The 24,983-nt window shown below is 42.7% G+C and overlaps 2 protein-coding genes across 5 annotated transcripts; both read left to right on the forward strand.

The window, feature by feature from the left end:
* The first annotated feature begins 1,437 nt into the window (after window positions 1–1,437).
* gga3a (golgi associated, gamma adaptin ear containing, ARF binding protein 3a) lies at window positions 1,438–17,046 on the forward strand. Of its 2 annotated transcripts, XM_052084084.1 has the most exons (17): window positions 1,438–1,597; window positions 2,291–2,375; window positions 2,542–2,617; window positions 3,048–3,146; window positions 3,221–3,344; window positions 3,803–3,909; window positions 4,546–4,626; window positions 4,719–4,856; window positions 4,964–5,045; window positions 7,761–7,874; window positions 9,912–10,127; window positions 11,027–11,097; window positions 11,173–11,438; window positions 12,139–12,344; window positions 13,728–13,897; window positions 15,568–15,678; window positions 15,803–17,046. In XM_052084084.1, exons 1-17 carry the CDS (start codon window positions 1,531–1,533, stop codon window positions 15,914–15,916), a joined length of 2,127 nt encoding a protein of 708 aa, XP_051940044.1. In that variant the 5' UTR covers window positions 1,438–1,530; the 3' UTR covers window positions 15,917–17,046. The 2 variants fall into 2 exon arrangements, with proteins under 2 accessions (XP_051940044.1, XP_051940045.1); XM_052084085.1 differs by lacking the exon at window positions 2,542–2,617.
* A 1,333-nt stretch (window positions 17,047–18,379) lies between these two features.
* sumo2a (small ubiquitin like modifier 2a) lies at window positions 18,380–22,735 on the forward strand. 3 transcript variants are annotated; one of them, XM_052084138.1, is made up of 4 exons: window positions 18,381–18,548; window positions 18,972–19,103; window positions 20,850–20,921; window positions 22,329–22,735. In XM_052084138.1, the coding sequence occupies exons 1-4, from the start codon at window positions 18,528–18,530 to the stop codon at window positions 22,392–22,394; spliced, it is 291 nt and encodes a 96-aa protein (XP_051940098.1). In that variant the 5' UTR covers window positions 18,381–18,527; the 3' UTR covers window positions 22,395–22,735. The 3 variants fall into 3 exon arrangements, with proteins under 3 accessions (XP_051940097.1, XP_051940098.1, XP_051940099.1); XM_052084137.1 differs by lacking the exons at window positions 20,850–20,921; window positions 22,329–22,735 and adding an exon at window positions 19,409–19,621 and having other exon boundaries at window positions 18,380–18,548; XM_052084139.1 differs by lacking the exon at window positions 20,850–20,921.
* The last annotated feature ends 2,248 nt before the right edge of the window (window positions 22,736–24,983 follow it).

The raw sequence follows: 24,983 nt of genomic DNA on the forward strand, positions 1-24,983 counted from the left end.
TGCACTTCCACTTTTCTTCCCACTAATTTCCTTGTCTGCTTTTAATCTGTACTTAGAATTTCAACATTTGACATTGACATTTGTGGTGTGTAATCCAAGTTTTTTCATTCTCTTTATCAGCAGATCTCTTTGTTCTCCCTGTCCCCTAATGAATGAAAAACTGTCACTATCTTATTTTAAGTCTAGCTCTGATTTATGATTCCCATGATACCCCCCACCCCCACACCCGTCACCACGTGGCTCTGCCCCTGCTTCAGATGCTACAACACTGAGACAATCCACATCAAAATCACAAACAATCTCCTTACGGAGGACTTTTCTGTCCCATCTTTTTCACCATCTCTCTTTTTCTGTTGACAGTATCTCATCCTATTGTCCTCAATAACATGTATACTGTGAGTACCTCTGCCTCCACATCCACTCCAGCTTCAGTGTGTCAAGGCGTACCGCAAGGTTCTGTACTTAGACCGCTCTGTTTCTATATGTACCTATACCGGTTAAAAATGTTTTCTTGTAAGATAGTTTCTTTCGTGGAAAACAAAACTGAAAATTGCATTTGTAAAACCACAAATAAATGTCATGAACGGGAAAACGAAATGTAAAAGTAGGAGAACCTCATTCCATTCAGGCTAAAAAGCACACCGACTTGATGCTTGCTGTGAACTAAAAGCCCTCTTGTGTCATAAGCAATATGGATCTCTGTTGTCTCATGATGCAGTATTGATGCAACAGCAAGAAGTACCTTTTGTTGTTATTCTTAATATGAAGTCGATCTCAGCGTTCATCTGGATATGTTGTACTCCTGAACCTGCAGGACTCCTTCTGGTATGATTGCAGGCATTAGTCGGCATGATTATGAGCTTGTTGTTTGCAGGCTGTCCTCAACCCACGTCTTTTTAAGGTTACAAACAGCATGATTGCAATCATCCAGAAGAGGTGATGCTCACTTACTGGTGTTCTGAGTATTTTTCATTCGGTTGTTATATATATTCATCGCCGAGAAGAGTCAAGTCTGTTTCAGAGTCAAAGCATAGTCTCATAGAAACTATTACATGTATTTTCAGATCTTGCTTTGCTCACCTGCATTGCTTGTTTAAAAAAACAAAAACAAAAACAAAAACAAAAATAAGATGCGCTTTGTTTTGAAAGACAGGTTCATAAATCTTATCAAAAGATGTCAATCTATATATTTAAGGATACAAGGTTCTGGTATAGATTTGCATGCAATGAATAATGAGATCCTCGTTATGGGTGTAAAATTGCTATAAATACAATTGGAAACCATTGTCAACTTGGCCGATTATTTTGGCTTTTGTTTTTTTAAGCGTTATAATCGGCCGATTTAATCGTGTAGGCCCTGAAAATAATAATAAAAAATGCCAATATCCGGGTATGGTGAGGTCCACCGTCATGAAAACTCGAATAACACATAGCGAGGTTATTCACACTTCGGACAGTTGTGGGTGAGGCGGTCATGACAGTTATAGTGTCACTTATTTGCCGACAGTCATTGAACGCATCGGCAACGAGATGTTGTTTTGCTTGAATAGGAGCGCCAACATGGCGGCAAGCGGCGATTCACTCGAGTCCTGGCTAAGTAAGTACACTTCAAAAGTCAATTTCAACCATATAAAATTCCCCTAAAAGAGAAAATGTGTCTGTTGTCAAAGCTGCTTCGGTAGCTGAGAGCGAAATGTATGTTAAGCTTGTGTTTGAATAGTTTCGTGTTGACAGAAAAAGTCGCTCTGACACAGCTGTTGACGATTCGCCCGTTTGTCACTCGCACTGAGGGGAAGTAACTTTTTCTTGTGGTTGAGCTTCAAAAGTTCTTGACCTGACCAACTCCATTAATTAATTCTCCCGCTGTCACTCCACGTTAATACCTTCAGCCCCAGTCGCCTGTCGGCTTTAACGTTTTACGGCAAAGAAGCAGCAACAGCCTTACCCTTGTGTGGACAATTTTATTTTGAAACAAAATATTGAATATTTGGTCTATTAAGAAATGTATGCCACGTTCAGTTATAGGTTCACAACTACACGGGGAACAGTGGATTCTGTGAACAAACCGCATCAGTGATCAGGGGAGTAGTTCCAGTCCCGAAAAATGACCCACTTACTGATGAAAACCGCAATGCGATGACCACCATATTTAAAAATGTAGCCAGCATAACAACCCCGAAACTTTTAACGCCGCTACTCCCCATCACTCTTCTTAAAACTGCGTTTATTACATTATGTTGTGCATGCATCATTACACCACCTCACACGTTGACCTCCTTCCCCCATCCAGACAAGGCCACCGATCCTTCCAACAGACAAGAAGACTGGGACTTTATTGCGGGATTCTGCGACCAAATCAATAAGGAGCTCGAGGGGTAAGATCACGTTGATACAATCGGTGCAAACATTTCCCACAATGACCAAGCACACCCATACAATGCGGCTACTCAGTTTTTGCTCGTTGTTCTTGACAAAGTGAATTGTCAGCTCTCTATGATGTGAACGGTATGATAAATGTATTGTTGTGCCGCAAATTCCCAGACCGCAAATAGCTGCAAGACTCTTGGTACACAAGGTCCATTCACCACAGGAATGGGAGGCTCTACAAGCCTTGATGGTATGTCATCTTTATGTACAGTGCAATTTCTTGAGTCAAAATAATTTTCTTTGGGGCTGGGGGGTGCTTTACATTCATTTTATTTGGTGCTGGGGCCTTCAGTGAAAGTTTAGCCAACTTAATCAACCTCTTAATACTGGCTCTATTCCTTTGCAGTGATAGAAGCCATCAACACAACACAATATGACAGCATGCAACTGTACCACACAAGTCACAAATTGATATTTGTAAGGGTAGTCTCACAGGGGGGTGGCACAATTAATTAAAAAGGCCATAAAAATGGTGATGAACTTACCTATTGAGCAAAAATGTTGCTAATTGGCCGTCAGCTTTGAAACTTCTCAGCTGCCTGTGACCTCCATATCTGAAAGGCAACTTTCGACATCATTATTATTATTATTTAGTTAATTTGTTGATTTTCACCAAACAGGTACTGGAAGCTTGCATGAAGAATTGCGGCCAGAGGTTTCAGAACGAAGTGGGGAAATTCCGCTTTCTAAATGAGCTCATTAAAGTGATCTCACCCAAAGTGAGTGACACCAAAAGTGACGAGCAATTTTTACTTTGGATTTTGCATCATCCGGAGCTTTTTGCCCCTTTCAGTATCTAGGAGACAAAGTGTCTGTCAAGTTGAAGTCAAAAGTGATTGAGATGATTTACGGCTGGACCGTAAATCTACCCGAGGAAACCAAAATCTGTGAGGCTTACCAGATGTTGAAGAGTCAAGGTAAGTAAGAGTACAATGGAATGTTACTTAGATTATAATTACAGTAATCCCTCGTCACTTTGCGCTTCACCTTTTGCGGAGTTGTGGATTTACCCCGTCAGTTGATTGGCTGTGCATCATTACAAAAAGGGAAGGTGCTGTGTGAGGACACAGCACCTTCTCTTTTTGTGCCTTGCATACTCTAGCTTAGTGTTCTCGATTACTTTTTTTTTTAGTTAAAGCACAAACTTTTTTGGAATAGTTAAGCTGCACTCCAACCCCTTGCCGGTGTTTCATTGTCCCCATTAAGAATACACAAGGTCCTCCCTTTTTGATTCCCCCTGGGATCTCCCCCAAGACACTCTCACTGTGGGTTAGAGTTTAACCGTGAAAAACAAGGAATTACTGTACATGCTATTATGAGTGTAAATTTATGAGGTAGTTTGACGTTGTCAAATAATGTGCATTCACATTTTCAGGCATCGTGTTAGCCGACCCAAAGATCTCTCTGGATGCAAAATTCGTGCCGACATCTCCGCCTGCGCAGCCAAAGAGTCCTGTGTTTGATGATGAGCACAAAAGCAGAGTAAGAACAACCGTTTTGAATAATTTCACACCTGTTTAAACATGGCATCTCAGAACCTAGCTGACCCTCCTCCTCAGTCTCCTTTTATCCTTAAATTGTCTTCTAATCGCTTTTTTTTTTTTTTTTACACGTTAGTGTGTGGCTGTTTATGATTAATTGTGTGTACACAGTTTCCAGTGCGTGCGTGAGCAAGTCAGACTGTCAGAAATTGTGCAAGCTGATTTTCACAGATACTGACTGCCATGGGATGTTTATTTACTCATCTGCAGATCAAGGAGGCATTTATTTGTTTAAAGGCGTTTCGGGACTCATATAAAAGATGGAATTTCATTTTGTAAAATAAAGAATGTTCTTTTTTTAATTCTGAGGTAGTTTGAAAGGGTCACATAAATGGTCGCTTTGTACTCTTCATCTTATTCTTATCTTGTTTGCACTCTTGACGATAATTGATGGCACACCGAAATGTTTTTCCCCATTTGATTTATGGCAAAAATCTAGGCCTTTTCTGTTTTGTGTTCGTGCGTATGTGTGTGTGTGTGAGTGAGTGTTGGGGTGGGCGGTGTTTTTAGCAGAGATGCAACATTGGACAGTTCCCAGAATGTCTTTTCAAAAAAAAAAAAAAAATTACCATTGCAGCAGTTGGCAGAGCTGCTCAAGAGCAAAAAGCCTGCAGATTTGCAGGCAGCCAATCGCCTCATCAAGAACATGGTCAAGGAGGTAAATCAGTCGCCCTCAAAATCAAGCCGATCGGGGCGTCAAACGGTGATGGTAGTTTTAATGAGCTCCGTTTAACTCCTCATTGGTTGCAGGATGAAGTGAAAACACAGAAAATGGCGAAGCAGAAAAGCACCCTGGAGGCGGCCAATAACAGTGTCAAACTCCTTAATGAGATGCTGGCTTACTTCAGCCCTGAAGACTCCACGGATGCTGACAGAGAGCTCATCGGGGTTTGTTATCCACACACGTTTTAACAGCCGGTCATGAAAATCTTTGACAAACTTTGAACCCATTATTTGTACTTCAACCTCATTACTAGCAACATTATATTTTACAGGAGTTGTTCTCCGACTGTGACAAGCTGAGACAAACGGTGTGTCAGCTTGCTACTGAGACTGATGATAACGACGCCAACTTGGGTGAGAAGTATTTTAAGCTGAGCGTGATGCTGTGCTTTTGCTTGCCCGTAGGTTTTGTGGAAGACAAGGCAACCACATCCTACCTTATTCGGGGGGGTCTTTGTTTTACAGTGCGGTTGTGTTTCAATCGCACACGGGTACAGTCAATGTGCTACGTGATTCATATTACCGAAAGACTTTTCAAAACAAAGAACAAAAAAATAAAAGACAGTAGACCAAAAACAGAACGTACAGTCCATCCATCCATCTTCTACCGCTTATCCGGGGCCGGGTCGCGGGGGCAACAGCTTTAGCAGGGAAGCCCAGACTTCCCTCTCCCTAGCTACTTCTTCCAGCTCTCCCCGGGGGATCCCGAGGCGTTCCCAGGCCAGCTGGGTGACATAGTCTCTCCAGCGTGTCCTGGGTCTTCCTCGGGGTCTCCTCCCAGTGGGACATGCCCGGAACACCTCACCAGGGAGGCGTTCAGGAGGCATCCGAATCAGATGCCCAAGCCACCTCATCTGGCTCCTCTCGATGTGGAGGAGAAGCGGCTCGACTCCGAGCCCCTCCCGGATGACCGAGCTTCTCACCTTATCTCTAAGGGAGAGCCCGGACACCCTGCGGAGAAAACTCATTTCGGCCGCTTGTATCCGGGATCTCGTTCTTTCGGTCACGACCCATAGCTCGTGACCATAGATTAGGGTTGGAACGTAGATCGACCGGTAAATTGAGAGCTTCGCCCTTTGGCTCAGCTCCTTCTTCACCACGACAGACCGATACAACGTCCGCATCACAGCAGACGCTGCACCGATCCGCCTGTCGATCTCTCGCTCCCGCCTGTCGATCTCTCGCTCCCGCCTGTCGATCTCTCGCTCCCGCCTGTCGATCTCTCGCTCCCTCACTCGTGAACAAGACCCCAAGATACTTAAACTCCTCCACTTGGGGCAAGATCTCCCCCCCGACCTGGAGGGGGCACTCCACCCTTTTCCGACTGAGGACCATGGTTTCAGATTTGGAGGTGCTGATTTTCATCCCAACCGCTTCACACTCGGCTGCGAAACGCTCCAGTGAGAGTTGGAGAGCCCTGTTTGAAGGAGCCAACAGCACCACATCATCTGCAAAAAGCAGGGATGCAATACTGAGGCCACCAAAACGGACCCCCTCAACGCTTCGGCTGCGCCTAGAGATTCTGTCCATGAAGGTTATGAACAGAATCGGTGACAAAGGGCAGCCTTGGCGGAGTCCTACCCTCACTGGAAACGATTCCGACTTACTGCCGGCAATGCGGACCAAACTCTGACATCGGTGGTATAGTGACCGAACAGCCCGTATCAGGGGGTTCGGTACTCCATACCCACGAAGCACCCCCCACAGAACTCCCCGAGGGACACGGTCAAACGCCTTCTCCAAGTCCACAAAACACATGTAGACTGGTTGGGCGAATTCCCACATACCCTTGAGAACCCTGCTAAGGGTGTAGAGCTGGTCCACTGTTCCACGGCCGGGACGAAAACCACACTGCTCCTCCTCAATCTGAGGCTCGACTTCCTGACGGACCCTCCTCTCCAGCACCCCTGAATAGACCTTACCAGGGAGGCTGAGGAGTGTGATCCCTCTGTAGTTGGAACACACCCTCCGGTCCCCCTTTTTAAAAAGAGGGACTACCACCCCGGTCTGCCAATCCAGAGGCACTCTCCCCGTTGACCACGCGATGTTGCAGAGGCGTGTCAACCAGGACAGCCCCACAACATCCAGAACCTTGAGGAACTCTGGGCGGATCTCATCCACCCCTGGGGCCTTGCCACCGAGGAGCTTTTTAACCACATCGGTGACTTCAACCACAGAGATAGGAGAGCCCACCTCAGAGTCCCCAGGCTCTGCTTCCTCCAAGGAAGGCATGTTGGTGGAGTTGAGGAGGTCTTCGAAGTACTCTGCCCACCGGTTCACAACGTCCCGAGTCGAAGTCAGCAGCGTCCCATCCCCACTGTACACAGTGTTCATGGTGCACTGCTTCCCCTTCCTGAGACGTCGGATGGTGGACCAGAATTTCCTCGAAGCCGTCCGGAAGTCGGCTTCCATGGCCTCACCGAACTCTTCCCATGCTCGGGTTTTTGCCTCGGCGACCACCGAAGCTGCGTTCCGCTTGGCCAATCGGTACCCGTCAGCTGCCTCTGGGGTCCCACAGGCCATAAAGGCTCGATAGGACTCCTTCTTCAGCTTGACGGCATCCCTTACTGCTGGTGTCCACCAGCGAGTACGAGGGTTGCCGCCACGACAGGCACCAACCACCTTACGGCCACAACTCAGATTGGCCGCCTCAACAATAGAGGCACGGAACATGGTCCACTCGGACTCAATGTCCCCCGTCTCCCCCGGAACATGGGAAAAGCTCTGTCGGAGGTGGGAGTTGAAACTCCTTCTGACGTACAGAACGTACAGTGCCACACAAAACATTTTCGCAGCGACGCAGAGTTAAGGGTCTCGCCGGCGGCCCACCTGCAACACATTTTGCTGGTGTCTCGTGTCTCGGCTCCCCTCGGCTACATTTGCAGCCGAGGGGAGCCGTCGGAGTCAATCGTTGTGTCTGTTCCCTTGACATGGAATTGAGGCGAGCCTGATATTCTATGTGCGCAATATCGCGGTGGCGGATTTCAAATGCAATGTTCAATTTCTGCGTGTTGGGATTTAACAGTGACATAAGGTTCATGCCAATCTCTCCACTCTCATATCAACCAGGCGACATCTTGCAGGCCAACGATGACCTCAGCAGTATAATTAATTCTTGCAAGGGAATTGTGGAAAGCCAATCCATAAATGGAGTGACTAAAACAACATCAACAGTCAAACGAGGTATAGTTAATAATATTAATGTGTATCTGTATTGATGAGAATTTTATCAGGCCTGTAAAATTAGTGGTTTCCCTCCCAACTTCATAGTAAACATTATTGGCTCTTATCCACCAAGACTCGAGAGAAGCAGAGAATTCTAGTGGTTTGCACGTCTGCCTCACAGTTCTGAGGTTTGGGATTCAGAACTCGGCTCCTGTGTCGAGTTTGCGTGTTTTCCCCGCACTTCCCGTGGATTTACTCTGCTTACTTCGGCTTCCTCCTCCGTCCCAAATGCATGCGTGACTGTTTGCGGTTCAGGGCTCTAACTTGTCCTTGGTCACAAAATGGCGAGGGAAAGTGGCGCTCTTTCCCTCGCGCGTTCGTTGAATTTCGGACGAGGAGGATATTGGTTATTCAAATACGGGCTGGAGTCGATGAACAGTACCTTCGAAGGGTTTATTCGCAGCATATTGAGGGCACCCGCGGTTTACAGACAATGGCTGCGGCGGTCACGAATGCAAACAAGGAAGGGATTCACATCATATTTATACTATCAGAAGGGCGGTACCAAAACTCATGGTGAGGCATCAGTACTTTCGTTTGTCCTAAACTGATTCTTAGCTTGTATCAACTAGACGCGTTCCTATGTCTGTGCGTCTCTACAAGGTCTCCAGTCAGGAGTGTTTAAATTTTAAGTGATGACGCAGAGTCTCGCTGCGAGCATGTAAAAGTTATTCATCATAACTAAATATGAGCAGAATACACACTTCAGTTGCTTGTCTATAGCTGTGTCCAAATTCATAGGCTGGGTCCTCTGACGGACCCTTGTGCCTTGCGTTTTACAACAGCACTTAACCACATTTACAATTTCAAGGGGAGAGTGACATTCAACTATGATTTACGTTTTAGATTTGTAGTAAAGATGCGCAATATACCCTCACATTGCTTTAGTCCATTGCTCTTCACTCAGGCTTATAACATGGAAAGATAATCGGTTCCCCGGGCTCTGTAATAATTCTGTAGCCCGGACAACATGCCGCACTCTCCACATTCTTGCTGTCAGAGGTCAGGCAAAAGATGCCGTGTGTGATGCAAATGCCACTGGTGATAAAATAAAGCAATTACTAATATGAGCCATGATATGACTTTTGACTTTTTTTTTTGTAACTAGCATTTTTATTATTTCAACCACACATAGGACCATACAAATCTGAACATATGAATACCGAGGACGTCGTTCATTTCCACCCGTGTTCAGTTTCCATTACAACGTCCATGCATGGCTGTAACGGCCCTTTAACATAGGGACCAACAAATGACATACAAAACTATTTGGAGGAAAAAAAGAAAAACCAAAAAAAAACCACACACACAAAAAAAGACAAAACAAAACAAAACCCTACAACTAAAAATAGTAGAATGTTGTGATCAACAGTGACAGGTGTCCCTTATGTTGGATTTATATCCGGAGTCTATAGTGACCTATCCCGATTTGTGGTGTCATTCCCTCATTCATTTATTTTTGTACTCCTCCCATTTTTCCCATCTCGTTTTAAACTTACCTACTTGGACCCTTAATATGTATGTGAATCTTTCCAACTCAAATATTTCTCCCACTATTTCAACCACAGGTTCTTTGTTGGCGGGTCAGTTTTCAACCATGTTCTTGTTATGGCCTTCTTGCTGGCTACCAGCAACACCTTTACCAAGTACTCGTCTCTCGGTAGTACATTACCTTGATTTATATCGCCCAGATACATCACTAAGCCGGTCTTTGGTATTTCATAACCGATTATCTTTTTCAGTTCTCTCCAAACCTCTTCCCAATAGCCTTTCAGCCTTTGACATTTCCAAAATATGTGTGCATGATCTACCGATCTGTCCTGTCCACATAACCGCCAGCACTCATTCTGCCCTTGTTTGTATTTCCCGGTCATCCCTGGGGTTATAAAAAACCTCATAATATTTTTCCAACCAAACTCCGACTTTTGACTTTTGACTTATGTGAACTGACCTTTTGATAATGCAAGTTATCACTCCTTTTTCTCCTCGCAATAGGCACCAGCTGCACACCCCGAACAGAGAGTCTGATTGATTTGGCAACAGACGTGGACATCCCAGCTTTCTCCCAACTAGGAGAGAAAGATTCGACATCGAATGCGATTTCTCATGTTGATCTTCTATGCGGAACCGCTGTTGCTGTACCATCCCCTGCGAGCTCTGACAAGGTGCCCGCATCGTTTTCTCTCCTGGATGAAGAGCTGCTGACTTTAGGTACCATTCACCTCAGCGTTTGTCAGTGTTCAATGCCAGAGGGAGGCGATTGAGTCATACTGCTGTCAGTGAGTGACAAGAAAAATATGAGCCCTCTGCCCGAGACAACAGAAATGTTCTGCGTGCTCCTCCATGAGAATCATGTGGGTTGGTATTTGATCAAAATGTTTCACCAGCTTTTGTGAATCAATGTTTTGATGAAGTCCTCCAAGGACCTTACTGAATTGATGAAAACACATGTTGGCAGAATCAAAATTAATCAGATTAAAATTGAATGAAAGAAAGGGCATCACAGTCGTAGTTCGTGTGTGTGCGCACCCAAAATCACGGAGGATAGGCTCTAGTGCTCCTGCAACCCTAATGAGGACAAGCGCAATAGAAAATAGAGGAATACCGGCAATATAACATTTCAGTATGTGGCCATGGGCATATCCATTATTCCACTCAACACGTTGCGCACTGACAAGAATGAGGTAGTAATTTGTTTCCCCTCAAAATATTTCTTTTAACAAAGATGAATGCTCACTCAGTTTTCAGTGGCATACCTTCCAATTATGACAACCCGAATAATTCATGTATTGTTGAATTAGTCAATGAATCTCTCATTTTGTCAGGTCAAAATTGAGCGCTGATCAAATGTGCAGGCATACATCGCGGTGTGGCCGGTGATTTTTAAATTCTGTTCCCCTCTGATAAGGGTCTCCCAAAAGCACAAGAAGCTTGTTAATTTAAAATCCGCTGGCTTTGCTGGGATGAAAGATTGATGTGGCAGAGCTGACCTTTGGTAATCTTTGCTAATCCCCCGCCCACCGACAACAAACTACTCACTGCTTCAGATCGAGTTGACTGATATTTAAAAATGTATGGATTTTTTTTTTTTACACGTATGTTCTTCACAGAATCTCCAGGATTTGTTGCCACTGAATCCGTTCTACCCACAAGTAGAAGCAAATCCCCACAGCCCTTCCAGGTACATTGAACACATTTAACGATCTGTCCTAATATTTTTTGCCAGTATGTCTCATTGTTTCCTTTCTTGATTCAGAATTATAATCAGGGCATGGATCTTTTAGACACCACCGCAAAAGTTAGACCCGCAGACCCCATGTCAAACCTTCCCTTGGGGTTCGCCACACCACTCTCATCCTCGTCCACTCTCCAGGCACTAATCGGTCCAGTCCTGAGCGCACCGCTCCCAGTGGATTCGTTACTGTCAGCAACCGCCGATGCCGAGCTTTCCCCATTGGCGGCATCTTCACTGGATAAAAGTCAGCAAGACCTAGCCCTGCTCGATTTAGGCGGTAATAAAAGGTGAATCGCAGGGGGTATTTTAAACACGGTTGCCGATTTTTGTGTATTCGACACTAAAGTGATGCAAGTCGAGTTGAGTCATATTCTTGATCACGCCATTGATCTTTTTTCAAATGTCAGCAAGCAGAAGCTCCCCGTTGGCCTCATTTGCACAGGCCCCAGGCCAGATTTTGGAACTGTGCACACACGCACACACACCCTTGTCATCCTAGTCATATTTCCAAGAACGTTGTTGTACTGTGCACACAGATCCTTCTGCTATCAAAACACATAGTCTGTGAATTCTATAAATACATGTTCCCTGTTTGGATATACGCTTCAGATTATCCGACTGCAAATTATCCTTGAGGGCCACCGTGCTCCACCATGAGAATTAAGTCCTACCTCCCCACTGTAAACATTTGGGAAACAGAGGTTATTTTAAATCTAAAATGGTGCGCTCCTACCATCGCCTGTGAATTTTGTGTCATTGGCACTCCCTGAGCATGTCGGGGGGGGAAAAAAAGGGGGCGTTTGGGTGAATGAGAAAGCTCATTCTTGGCCCTTGAATGTTTAGAAACTGTCTCCAATTGTTCTCTGCATTTAATGAGTTAAGCGGAGCATAAATGATTAATTATGATGACGCTTTTGTCGCCTCTTTGAATGATTATCTGCTGCCAGAGCAGTATAAATCTGAAGGTCTATGTGATTCTGCCCACAGAATCCCCGCGGTGCTCTTTGACAACGCGAAAGCCAAGCGTGGCAGTTTGTGTTCTCCTGCCAATCTCCTACACCAAGAAGCCATTCCAGTCACACTTAGCTGCTCCCCGGCTCGAAGTCTATCCAACAATAATCAGATCTCTTTAAACGTGCAAGATCAGACGTCTCTCACTGATCTCTTTGTTCCTTTGGATGCTGTCAAACCAAGTGAGTAAGTTTAGTTTGCTTGTGTTGAGTTTTGTGTCAAACTACGTGACTTTTTTGTTGTTCACGATGGCCGTGCTGTCAGACTACCAGATAAATATCATTCTGTTTTGGACTGAGTGTGATTTTCACACTATAAGTCTGTCACTGTACAAACCCTGGGGCCATTATGTGCATGTGTGTTGTTTCTATGCTCAGAAAAGGCTAAAAAAAAAAAAGAGAGCGTTTGTACTCATTCCTGGATGGTGGGGAAAGGACTGTTTAGAGCTAGTGAGTAAACTACGGCCCGCGGGCCAGATCTGGCCCGTTGGTCTTTTTAATCCGGCCCGCCGAAGGTCGGTACACAATTAAGGTTCGATATGAATGATTGCATTCATTTCATTTGGACTTGTAATGACGGGCATTTCAACGCCAGGTGGCGCATTGACTCGAAGTTGCAGAGCACGGGTGGGGGGTGGAGATCTTATCTACCACCAACGTACCTCTGTATCGTTCTGCAGCAATGCACTGGCTAAATTAGGCGATCAACAAAACTGTTCTCGAATTCAGTTTTTATTTTTTTAATGTACCATAGCTTGTGCCCTTCTGTCAATTTTTAAAAGTCGAGCCAAAAAGTTTGCCCACCCCTGGTTTAGACTGTCTATTCTCCATAAAGAATTTGAGGTAACAAATATGTTCAATGACACCTCGTTTGGTAATCAGTGACTAGCTTTGCAGTTAGCAAGCCTAGCATGAGTTCAAATGCTACGTATGCTTTCCAGTATTTCCCCTGTTGTTCAAGTCACTTTTTAAACACTGTACCACATGTTGTGATTATGTTTGCCACGTCCAGTCTCTTGTCAATGCCGAAAAAAACAATCGAAGGGCGAGGTAGGACATGTCGCACTATGCGGCAAGACGAACAAAAATCTCTTACATGCCGGACTTTCGTCGTCGTGGTCGTATTGAGTACGTCACACTTGATGGGCTACGACACGTCAAGATGAGTCAAAAGCGGCTACGAGGCACTACGCTTGCTGTCGGCTCAAAATTCAGCTACATTCGTGTAGCCTGACGTCAGCATTAGTGGGTGGGTAGAACACATGATTTAATCTAAGAATGAACGTTTCTCAACCTTTATTGAAACAAGGCACACTGGAGTAACTGAAATAACGATTTTGTCTCAGTTGACTTATAAATGCATTTACCAGTGTGTGCATGCAATGACTTATTCTGTTGTATGAATGGCAACAGGTGGCCACAGAAGACGTATATTCTGCCAGCTCAAAAAAAAAAGACAAATTATTGTGATATCATCTGCAGCATGTGGAATATGCCGTGTACAAAGTTAATACAAGTAAATGAATGAACTCGCTTTAAACTAATGATGATCTGCCTCATTTTTAGGTAAAATGTGTCCGGTCACAGCATACGACAGACGTGGCGTTCGTCTACTTTTGCATTTCGCCAGTGACTGTCCACCCGGCAGGTCTGACGTGTTGATAATTGTGGCCTCCATGCTGAATACATCCCCGCTTCTTGTGAAGGACATAGCACTGCAGGCTGCAGTTCCCAAGGTAAAACCTCCTTAATTGAATTGATGTTGGACAGCTGCACACTGTGTTCCACTACTTTGACATCCTGTCTAAAAAGCTAACATATGCTCTGGTTTTACCCTGTAATGAGTTGTAAAACGTCGCCATACCAAGAACTATCTCATATTTTCCACGCCTTTTTTAGAATGTCCAAATATAGCAAAAAATGTCTGAGCATGACTCATGCCCTGGATGAAAGAGTGCCCACTTTTTTTCTTTTCATCAATATTAAAAAAAAAAGACCATGGAATGTATTTTTCCAAACTTGTGAACGCTTGTGCATTTGATAAATAATTGTATTTTTAACAGTTGTTTTTTAGAGTTTGTATTTCAAATTTTTTAACCTGCAAAACTGTGTGAGGAGATGCCCAACTAGTTTTCATTTTTAACGTAACAATGACATTCAAGTTCTATTTTACTCTACACGAGTCCAAAATATGCTGAACAGCATGATACCATCGCAAATTACAACCGCAATGAAAAGACATATTGTGAAGCCAACGGAAGGCAGCTTTATTTAAAGAGCATAGAGTAATCCCTCGTTTATCGCGGTTAATGGGGACCAAAACCACCCGCAATAAACGAAAATCCGCGAAGTAGCGAACAATTTATGTATCTATATATATATTGCGCGTCGTCCCGCACGCGGTCTGTCCTTCCGTCTGTCCCTTTTCAAAACGTACCTACTTCACCGCGCCGCCACTGCGCCGCTCAGGCAGTGGCTCACTACGATCGCGCGGGCATCTTAGCGAAAAAATGTTGTCTACCCACAAGCATTGCAATGAAATTGTTAGTTATTTAGTAGAGCTAAACATCTCTTTATTTTCGCGATAAGCAATGAAGATGAACAAAAAGTTGAAACAAGCAACACTTTTGTGGGCCGAAGGCCCACCTTACCAGCACTTCCGCAGGAACTAGCTGATGAGCCGCCCGGAGGGCGGCGAACCACCACCTTACCAGCCTTCCGCAGGAACTAGCTGATGAGCCGCCCGGAGGGCGGCGAACCAGCTAGTACTGTATATACAGTATACAGCTGTATATGTAAATTGCCCCATGTGGCCCTTTGCGCTTGAGCAGAGCGCACTAACACACACACACACACACACACCGAAGCTGCGATAATGGAACCGCGAAATAGCGAGGGATCACTGTATTTCATACACTAGGCGAGTCAATTTCCTTGAGAGAAATATATTCTCCCAAACAGTTCAATCAGAAAAGAGCATTAGTACCTTAGTAAAGACGGATTATGTAATATGGCTCTGTGGCACTCGTTATTTTTTGCAAGTGGTCAAAATGCATGCCGCGATCGATTGTGAGTATAAATGAGAAAAATTGAATACTTAAAAAAAAGTAGCAGGACAAATCAATTCATTTAAAAAAATTTTATGTCTCGTATTGTTTTTCTTCTGAAGTTCAAGAGATTGAAAAAGCAAGTTATAAACAAACCCACAAAAATTTGGCTATAGTTTGGGGAAGATAAATCGGAACAAGACATCACTTCATAGCAGCATCGCTCTGGCAGCATCATTCAAAACTGTGCATTGATCAATTTGGATAAATGTGAGTGCAGCTGCCTGTTTACTCTGGTTGTGCTGGATGCGCGCGCGCGCGTGTGTGTGTGTGTGTGGGGGGGGGGGGCTCCCGTCTAGACCATGAAAGTGAAATTGCAGCCGCCTTCTGGGACACATCTAGCTCCTTTCAACCCCATCCTGCCTCCCGCTGTCATCACTCAGGTCGTGCTGCTTGCCAATCCTCACAAGGTAGTATTTAGCCCGAGGCTGTTTCTTCCCCCCACCGGCTTCATACATTTGTTTTGCTCATTAATATAAGATTTCTGTTTTGCGCTTGTACACACCCGTGTGTTTGTGTGTACGTGATTGGCAGGAAAAGGTTCGGATGAGGTACAAGCTGACATTCACGCTGGATGAGCAGCCCTACACAGACGTCGGGGAAGTGAACGAATTTCCACTTCCTGACAGATTGGGAGGGGACCTGTGACTCCAAATTACACTGCCTCCTGGATTATTTAAAAAAAATTGATTTATTTACCAGTGCAGTCCATGACAAAGGAACAGTTGTCGGGAATATGTCACACTCACCAATACTGCATTTCTCATTCCTGCTCAGAGGGCGGCCATTTTGCCACTTGGTGTTGACTGGTGATGACCAATCACAGCTGACCTAGTTTCTGAGTTTAATCAACATACAAGTACTTAAAGAGTCCTGCATTTCTGGCGTGTATGTATCTTAAAATGAACACCGCAGCAATAACCGACTCATATCCAACTTAAGATATGACAAAATGTGCTCCTGAAGAGTACTGAACTAAACTGTAAACAGAATTATTTTTCCCAACAAAGATCTCCTGTTCAAAGTGTGGTAAAAACAGTACGGTTTACCATACTTTTATATAACATGTACTTCTAACATTGCTCAGCTTTAAACCTCATTTAATGTAAACAAATGGACCTTCGAGTTGAAGGTGTGCCGGAATAGACCTCTTGATGCAGTGTTTGCCATTGTTCAAGTTTAACATTCACGACGGTACACAGAGCCCACATTGTGATCACATATCATACATCATTCATTGTGTCTAATTGCTCTCATATCGTGTTTGACTTTCCATCAAGTCAAAATGTTTGCGCGTTTTGTTAAGGTAGAAAAAAAGCTCCACATTTGTTTGTGAAAATGAACACTTTTTTGTTGTTGTTTATCAGTCTGCGACGAATCATTCCTTTTGGCCAAGGAAGGCAGGAGCCCGACTTGCAAAAAATACAAAATTGCTTTTTATTCGTCCACTTGTGTTGTACTTAATTATTTATTGATATACACGCTATTTATTATTATTTATGGTGGCTGTAAGGGTTACGTTTTTTACTTGCGTGTGTACGGGGACATACTGTACAAAGTATGTGAGTGAAGGTCCTCATGCACAAGAAGAAACACTACTTCCTGCATCATGAAGACAGTTGGCTTATTACTAGGTGATCGTCTTTTTTTTCTTCGAAGGCACAAAGCAATCAGTCTCTTCTTTTACTCTGTTAATGGTCTTAGTTTACTTTGCCTGTATTTGGTTTCCTACTGTATGTGAAAAGGATATTTAGAGATAAAATACTTCTGACAATCAAGTGTTTTTTGTTGTTGTTTTGGTGGGGAAACGTGCTTCCTTCTGGGATATTGACTACACTTTTATTTGTATGATTTGTAAATGACTCAAAGAATATTTATTTTTCAGGTTATGACAAATGTGAGTAAAATCTTTGGAATTCCAACTTTTTTTTGTGTCTTTTTTTGTGGACAATAACAGGTTTCTCAGAGCAATTATGTTTTGGAAACGACCTAAATAATCATGTATTTACTCCCAAAGAAGTAACAAAACTAGAGACTCTCAGTTCAAGAGCGTTCCTGTAGCGACAGGTAACAGTCGTCTTACTTGGCCATGTTTCACTCAGCGTTTTATATTTTCTACATTGCGCGACAACAGAGGCAGACGAAGTGTGAATGAAGAAAATCTAATATAAATTGAGCTCTATTAAAATACTGTACATGTGTACAGCGAGCAGAGCTTCGGTTTTTCATGCAATATTTAGATCGCGCCACCTGGGCCAGTCAACCTGGCTGCGGCATTGCCGTGGGGGGGGCTACCATGAACTTTGGCTTCTCACCAACCCATCAGCAGCTCATTAGTCTGTCAGCCATATCGCATCGTGTTGATTTACTTCCAACATCCAAGTGAGTATCAGTGTTGTGAACTACATAAACAAGTTATTTTTAATGGCTCTTTTTGGGGTGAATACAATACAATACAATACATGCTGATTTATATAGCGCTTTCACAACAGCGGCAGCTGTAACAAAGCGCTTTACAAAACAGTGAATGATAAGAATCGATTTGCACTTTAGTGTATGTTGTTATGACTTGACTCGCACTGTAACAGATTTTGAGCAATTGTGGAAAATCATTTCAAGAGGAGTGGAAACCCTGCCTTAGTTTCTGTGTGTGTTTATGTGACTGTTTGTCCCCGTTTCATTATTCAAATAGCATTTTCCCCTGTTTTTTAATTTTTAATTAAAAGAACAAATATACATATTAAGAGCCACACAGCAAATTACATTAAATATCAAAGACAGACAATAAAATGACAAAATAAATATACTTTGAATTATGAGGTAAATTCCGCCTCTCAAGCAGTAAAACAATTTCAACGGCTATTTTTTATTCTTCCCAATTTTCAAAGACCTACACCACAGTAAAAACTAATGTTTACAATGATTTTGAATAAATCAATGGCCCAAGAAATTCAGTACATTTATAACCAAATTTTTAATAATGTTTGTCACGCAAAACACCAAAGGAACGTTGCAGATAAGGAGTAGGAAATGTTGCTCATTGTAAGTGGGTAAAAGTCTGTATTACAAAAAGGTTACATAAGAAAATGTAACGGAGTAAATCTATTTCGTTACTTAACACCTCGGGGAATGTTGTTCCATGTTGTGTCCCCAGCACGTTAGGTGGCGCTAACGTTCCGTCACTTGGGGTGTGGGAGGGGAGAATCCCCCAAGCGAAGAAAACAAGCTGCAGAGCGGCAGACAAGACAACACAGCAACCATGGCAGATGAGAAGCCCAAGGTAGACGGCTCACATGGACGCCTTTATACCTGCGTTGTGTTTACATTAATCACCACAGATATCAGACGAAACAATACCATCGGAGCCGTAGCAAATAATTCGACAAAAAACCTTTTAGCTGCAAGAGCCGGCGCAAACGCACAATCGAGATAGCGGCATAATTAGCATGGCAAGCTTGAAATGGAATTCGGAATTACTACCGTAATGTAAACCCTGACGTAAATCGTCGCGCGGGAGCTTGCTCTTGTTATAGTGGGGGTGTTCTAAGCGTTAAACACGCTGAAGGCCGGAATTCATGTTTTGAATAGGTCAATGACTGCTTTCCTAATACTGTGTAATGCTTTCGGTGAAGGGGCCAAACTGTGTCCCGCGGGCCGCATGTAGGGGCACTTGTTAACTCCGTTGTTTGTGTGTGTCTGCTAGGAGGGACTGAAAACGGAGAACAACGAGCACATCAACCTGAAGGTGGCAGGACAGGACGGTTCGGTGGTGCAGTTCAAGATCAAGAGGCACACTCCACTCAACAAACTGATGAAAGCGTATTGTGAACGGCAGGTGAGATACATCACCTGTATTTCCAACCTTGACATCAACGGTCCGGTCCCCAACCATTTTTGCACCAAGGACCAGTTCCATGTGAAGACATACAGTATTTTGACAGACCAGCATTGATAAAAATAAACAAATGCTAAGTATACAACTTGCCTTTACGATTCATGTACATACCTGTCCATAGATATTGGGGCATTCATACAATGACCTCAATGGCTCTAAGGTCCTTTTAGTCCTTCATTATCCCATTTACAAGGAGCAGATAAAAGGTCTAGAGCAGGGGTGCCGAATGTTTTTTTTGACCAAAGATCTACTCAAGCAACCAGTCTCCCGTGATCGACCCATTGCCGCACATGCATGGCAATGAGCTTGTACAGCCTTCTTCATCGCACACACCAATGCAGCCTTTGGAAACCTGTTTGATATGCACTGGAAGTAGCTTCATGGAGTTGCTGTCCACCGGGATACCGCTTGTTGTCCGTGCCTGTGATAGCGGGATTTGGTAGCCAAACAAATTACAGATAAATGGGCGTTTTTGCCCTCTTAAGAATAATAAGAAAAAGAAAACCTTTATTTGTCTCTCAATGGAGAAATTCTCATTCATAGGCTCCTTATACAGCTGTGCGCCACTATGCACATAAACTTTCGCATCACAACGCCCCTCCCTCATGCATGCACTTTCCAACCACATATAGCTATTGAATATTCAGTAAGATGAGGACACGTTCACATGGTCCACTGTGACGTGTTCGGACAATGACCAAATCAGCAATGAGCAGCTTCAGTAAAAATTCAGAAATAAATAGCGTCACGTTAAAAACCACAACATGTAGGAAAAAATAACGACTTGTATTCCGGAAAATACAGTATTTAATTACGACTGTTCTACTCAATGTCACTATCAGTAAACTATCCATCATTAGGCTGAAAAAAGCAAAACCATCAGCGAGTGTAAAAGACTTTGGCCAAATTTCTTACAGAGCATGTATTTTGTTCTGGAAATCGCAGATGTCACGATCCAGCGATGAAAATTCACTTGCCGATCACCAGATTTCACCGCTTACAATATTTCAAACATACTGCTGAGATAAAATGAGCAAATTGAGGTTTGTGTCGTGAATGTATTTTGAGTAGTGAAAAAAATCACCATGGTTCCTCTTCCTGCCATGTCATTAAGAGCCCCCCGCTCCTTCCTAAAATGCATAAGTTTCAAAAATAGTTACGAATAAACTGACAGAATGGCAATGCAACGCAATCCTGTTTAGTCCCAAGATGTCCCATCGTGTTGCCAGAAAAAAAAACATCTTCTGTTCGTTTCTCTCTCTGTCCACGAGGTGGCTCCCATGAGTTACGAATGCATTGTATACTTCCATTACACTTCAGTAAATTGAGCTGGAAATTCAATGGGTTGACTATATTGAGATTTTTTTAGGATACACCTGTATACAATAAGTACACAAATTATTTACAATAATATTAAGCACAGGTTTTATAGTAATTTCATTAAAATTATGTAACAAGACACTAACCCCCCAAAAAACACCTTATATTGTACCTTTTACATTTGCCTCTGTATTCATTTGTACTTTTTATTGACTCTGAAAAAATTTGTTTAGAGAGAGAGTGAGATAATATCACACAATTTTTGCATCATGTTTCATTGGAATTGTTGTTCAAATCACAATAGCATGTTAAGAATTAGTTATATAATTATGTATAGTTCCATAATTTCTTTATCCTTTTCCACAGGGATTATCAATGAGGCAAATACGATTTCGGTTTGATGGCCAGCCGATCAATGAAACGGACACGCCATCACAGGTACGAACAACTTGACTCTCCTCTCTGAATCGATGTTTTTGAGTAATATTGATGCCCCATGGTGGAAAACTTATATTAACCCCTAAAATAAGAGTTTGGGAGCTTTTTAGAGCTACAAACAAGAACGGATCCCTGCCAAGATGAGTGACTTATTCATCCTCAGACCATTACATACAATTGTAATATTTGTAATATTCAAAACTTCTACTGGAAATCCTATGTGGATGATGAGCCGTAGTCTGTTGTGCAACAACGATTTTTTTTTCCTGCGGTGGGCCATATATTCATCCTTTGTTGTGCATGAAAACAATGTCCATATATATTTACGTTTTTTAGGGCTGGGGAGGGAAAAAAAGTCGAACGCATAACTCAGTCTTTTCCGGAACCATGTATGCCATCAACACAGACATTTTTACTCTACAGAAATATCGATTACTGGCATTCCAGCACAACGCAGTGGTCCCGAGTAGGACTTAACCTTTTTGGACAATGTGATTAATTTTATTTTTTATTCAATATTGCAATTTCATGGACAATAATTTTCTCATGGTCTGTTTTGTCATAGGTGTATATTTTTTAACAAACACAAGCAACTGGGGATGAATACCTTTTCACCTTTGAATCGATATGGTACAGGTTCCTGATATCTGGAAATTGATCCCAGTACTCAATGGTACCAATTTTCAGTATTTGGTGTGATTATGATCATTGTTGATAAAATAATCAATTCTTTAAAAAAATTAATAAAAAAATGACAGTGACCAGAGCCCTAATATATATGACCTGGTTGTACTCCTTAATAAGGACGTGCGTGGCATCCATTTTGTCTTCAGTAACCAAACATGGTTCTTTGTCCTGTGAAGAGCTGCGGTGACATTGTGAAAGTTCTGCAATTATTTCCTGCTGATCATTTTATTCTTAAATTTGTCAAACATTGTGAAATCTGTCTTCGCAACACGAATGCTAAGTTTGGGATATTCATTTAAGTATTGTGTGTATTATAGTGATTGTCGTTTTCCGTGGTGTAGTCCTGTTTGGCATTGTTAGCTTTTGGCGCAGCATGATGGAAGAGTGCCTCACGTGTCCGCCTCACAGAGAGGTACTGGTTTCCCTCTCGTCTCATGCCTTCCTGTTTTGGTTTTCTCCAGAGCTGGTACTCCTGCCTCCTCCATCTCACATTCAGAAACATGATTGGGAGGTTCTTTGAAGACTTGAAAATGTCCAACGACATGATTAGTATGAATGGTTGTTTATGTTTATGCACCCTGTCATCGATAGGCGCCCATTCCAGGGTGTACCCTGTCAGCTAGGGTAGACTATAGAAATGGATGGATGAATATTTGCCACCCATTCTGATTGGAGTGCGGGTCTTGAACCTCTCACCTGACGTCCAAAATTTGTTTTCAGCTGGAAATGGAAGACGAAGATACGATCGACGTGTTCCAGCAGCAAACCGGAGGATGTTCTCCTTAAAGACTTTCCTGTGTACATCTCTACCTCCCCTTTCCATGTCCTTGAGCGTCTTCATTATGCCCCAGTTTTCGTCATATATATGCTATCAGCCATTGGAACGCGTCATGCCGCACGCAAGCAGCCGCACAGTTGTTGTAACTCTTTACACACAGTCACTCACTCATGTCAACTTGTTTGTTCTCTCAGCAGTTGTGGGGTGGGCGGATTTACAGTTCCTTAGTTTTTATACCGCTATCATTGATGGTTTCAGGTGGAGCTTTTGTTCTTTATCAACCAGCCCTGCATTTTAAATTCTTTCTGTTATGAAAATGTATTGGAATAAATTGAGCCTTTTGTTTTTAGCCCGTGCCTGTTTTTAAGTAATACGAAATTAAACAAAGGATGGGATGATTCAAATTCAAAGCACATATCCATCCTATTTCCTATGCTGCACAGACTGTTCAAGGCCACAGGTGAGCAGTAGAGTGGTGGCCAGACAATTGCAGAGACGGCGTACCATGCACGCTCACGTGTGGCACATCATCATCACTGACTTAAAAACTATAGATTCCTTATTAAATTGTGCTATTTTATTTGAATTAATTGGGACTGACAAAACGTTTGCTCAAAACAATTGTTTCATTAACTGGTGAAATAACACCAGACAGTGTAGTGTAGTAAGGAAAATGGGTATACAATCGACCCTCGTTAACGGGGGCCAATAGGGAGTGGGCCAAACTGCAAATAGTGAGGGTAAAAACTCTTAAAATATGCTGATAAACCGCCAATAAGCTATGAAAACCAGAAAGTTTAAAAATATACATTATTCAAAGAATATTAAAAACATCGACGTCCTAGAAATGTTGTACTGTATTCTATGTACCTTAACCCCACTCCCCCCCAAAAAAGTCTAAAGGTGAAACGTTTTGTGTTCTATATACTTAGCCAGGCATGTCCAAAGTCCGGCCCGGGGGCCAAATCCGGCCCGCGGTCGAATTTCATCCGGCCCTCGGCCCCTGTCATAAAATCAGTGCCGTCTGGCCCGCAGGTTGGGCGCAATGGAACACGTGTTGCATTGACTGAGGTCTCGTAGACTGGTGAGTGATGTTTCATAGAGTACTGCTTCCCTCTAGTGGCTAAATGAGTAATAGCATTCACTAAATGAGTAATAGCATTTAGACACTAGAGGGCATCACTCACGAGTTAACAAGACATCACTCCGTGTTTATATTTGTAAGCTTTTGTTAAATTGTTAATTATTATCATTTTATATTCATGCATTATATTATTTTATGTTAGTTACCTTAATTATACTCTGTTTAATACGTCCTGAAATATTCTTAGGTTGCTTACATGTGATTGGAGAAGAAAAACAGGAAGGCGGGTCGTTACCGGAAGGGGGAGTGTTGGTTGGAGCGTTAGCGGGGAGCGGTTGAGGAGAGAAAAATAAAAAAAGAGAAAGAGTTGTGTTCAAACGAAGTCGTCCTCTCCTTTTTGCCCATTCTAAACGTAGAGCAATCCATTTAAAACCTGCGAACCCTTCAACTTACATATTGACTGATATGTCATATTTCAAATGATCCTTGCAGTTGTGGATATGTGTATTGCTTGTTCATTTCCCTGTTGTTCGAGTCAAAGGTTTTGTGACTATTGAAAAGTCATGGTGATACATTTTATGTTTCAAATCAATCAATTTGCACTCAGGAGACTTCTGTTTAAGAAAAAGTCAAGTGAATAAGCAGTTGCATGTGATATACCTGTTTCAAATGAACCAAAAGAAATTCTTAAGATTGTTGAAATTAAAATAAAAATGGAAACGTGAAACAGACTGGCTTACTAAAATTTGTTGAACAATATTGTTGTTCAATGTAAAGAATGTCAGCCAAGGTCGGCCCCCCGACATTTTACCACATAAAATCTGGCCCCCCTAGCAAAAAGTTTGGACACCCCTGCTCTAAACTGTCCCTAGGTGTGAGTGTGAGTGCAAGTAGTTGTTTGTTTCTGTGTGCCCTGCGATTGGCTGGCAACCGATTCAGGGTGTCCCCCGCCTACTGCCCGGAGACAGCTGGGATAGGATCCAGCAACCCCCGCGACCCTAGTGAGGATCAAGCGGCTCGGAAGATGAATGAATGAATAATTTACAACCAACAAATTCAATACATGAAAAATGTTAACTGCTTGCAAAATTGATCATTTTGTCAAGGTCTATTCCTTTTTTTCACAATAAAAAAAATACGAATTACACGGATCAACAGAATAATTTAATCAGAGATGACTTTGTCACTAAATGTGTTTTTGACGCCGATTTAAAAAATGCATTCACTTTTTTCTCAAAAATGTATTTTTAATATTTTCATGTTTTGCATTTTCAATTTGAAGAAAACATAAGTGGGGCGGATTAAAAATCAGTATAAAAAATTCTGACAGAAAAGTTAACTTGCATCTATGATGACAAAAACATTTAAATTTGTTGACCAGCATTATTAAATGGGGTACAGGAATGACAAAAAAACATTTTGGGAAAATAAAACTTGCAGAATGAACATGATGTGGTAGAACTCTTCGAAATGAATCATGTAACTAAAAACGGTGTTGGACTTGTATCCGCCT

The sequence above is a fragment of the Hippocampus zosterae genome, chromosome 13 (genome assembly GCF_025434085.1).
Source record: "Hippocampus zosterae strain Florida chromosome 13, ASM2543408v3, whole genome shotgun sequence".
Taxonomy (NCBI): domain Eukaryota; kingdom Metazoa; phylum Chordata; class Actinopteri; order Syngnathiformes; family Syngnathidae; genus Hippocampus; species Hippocampus zosterae.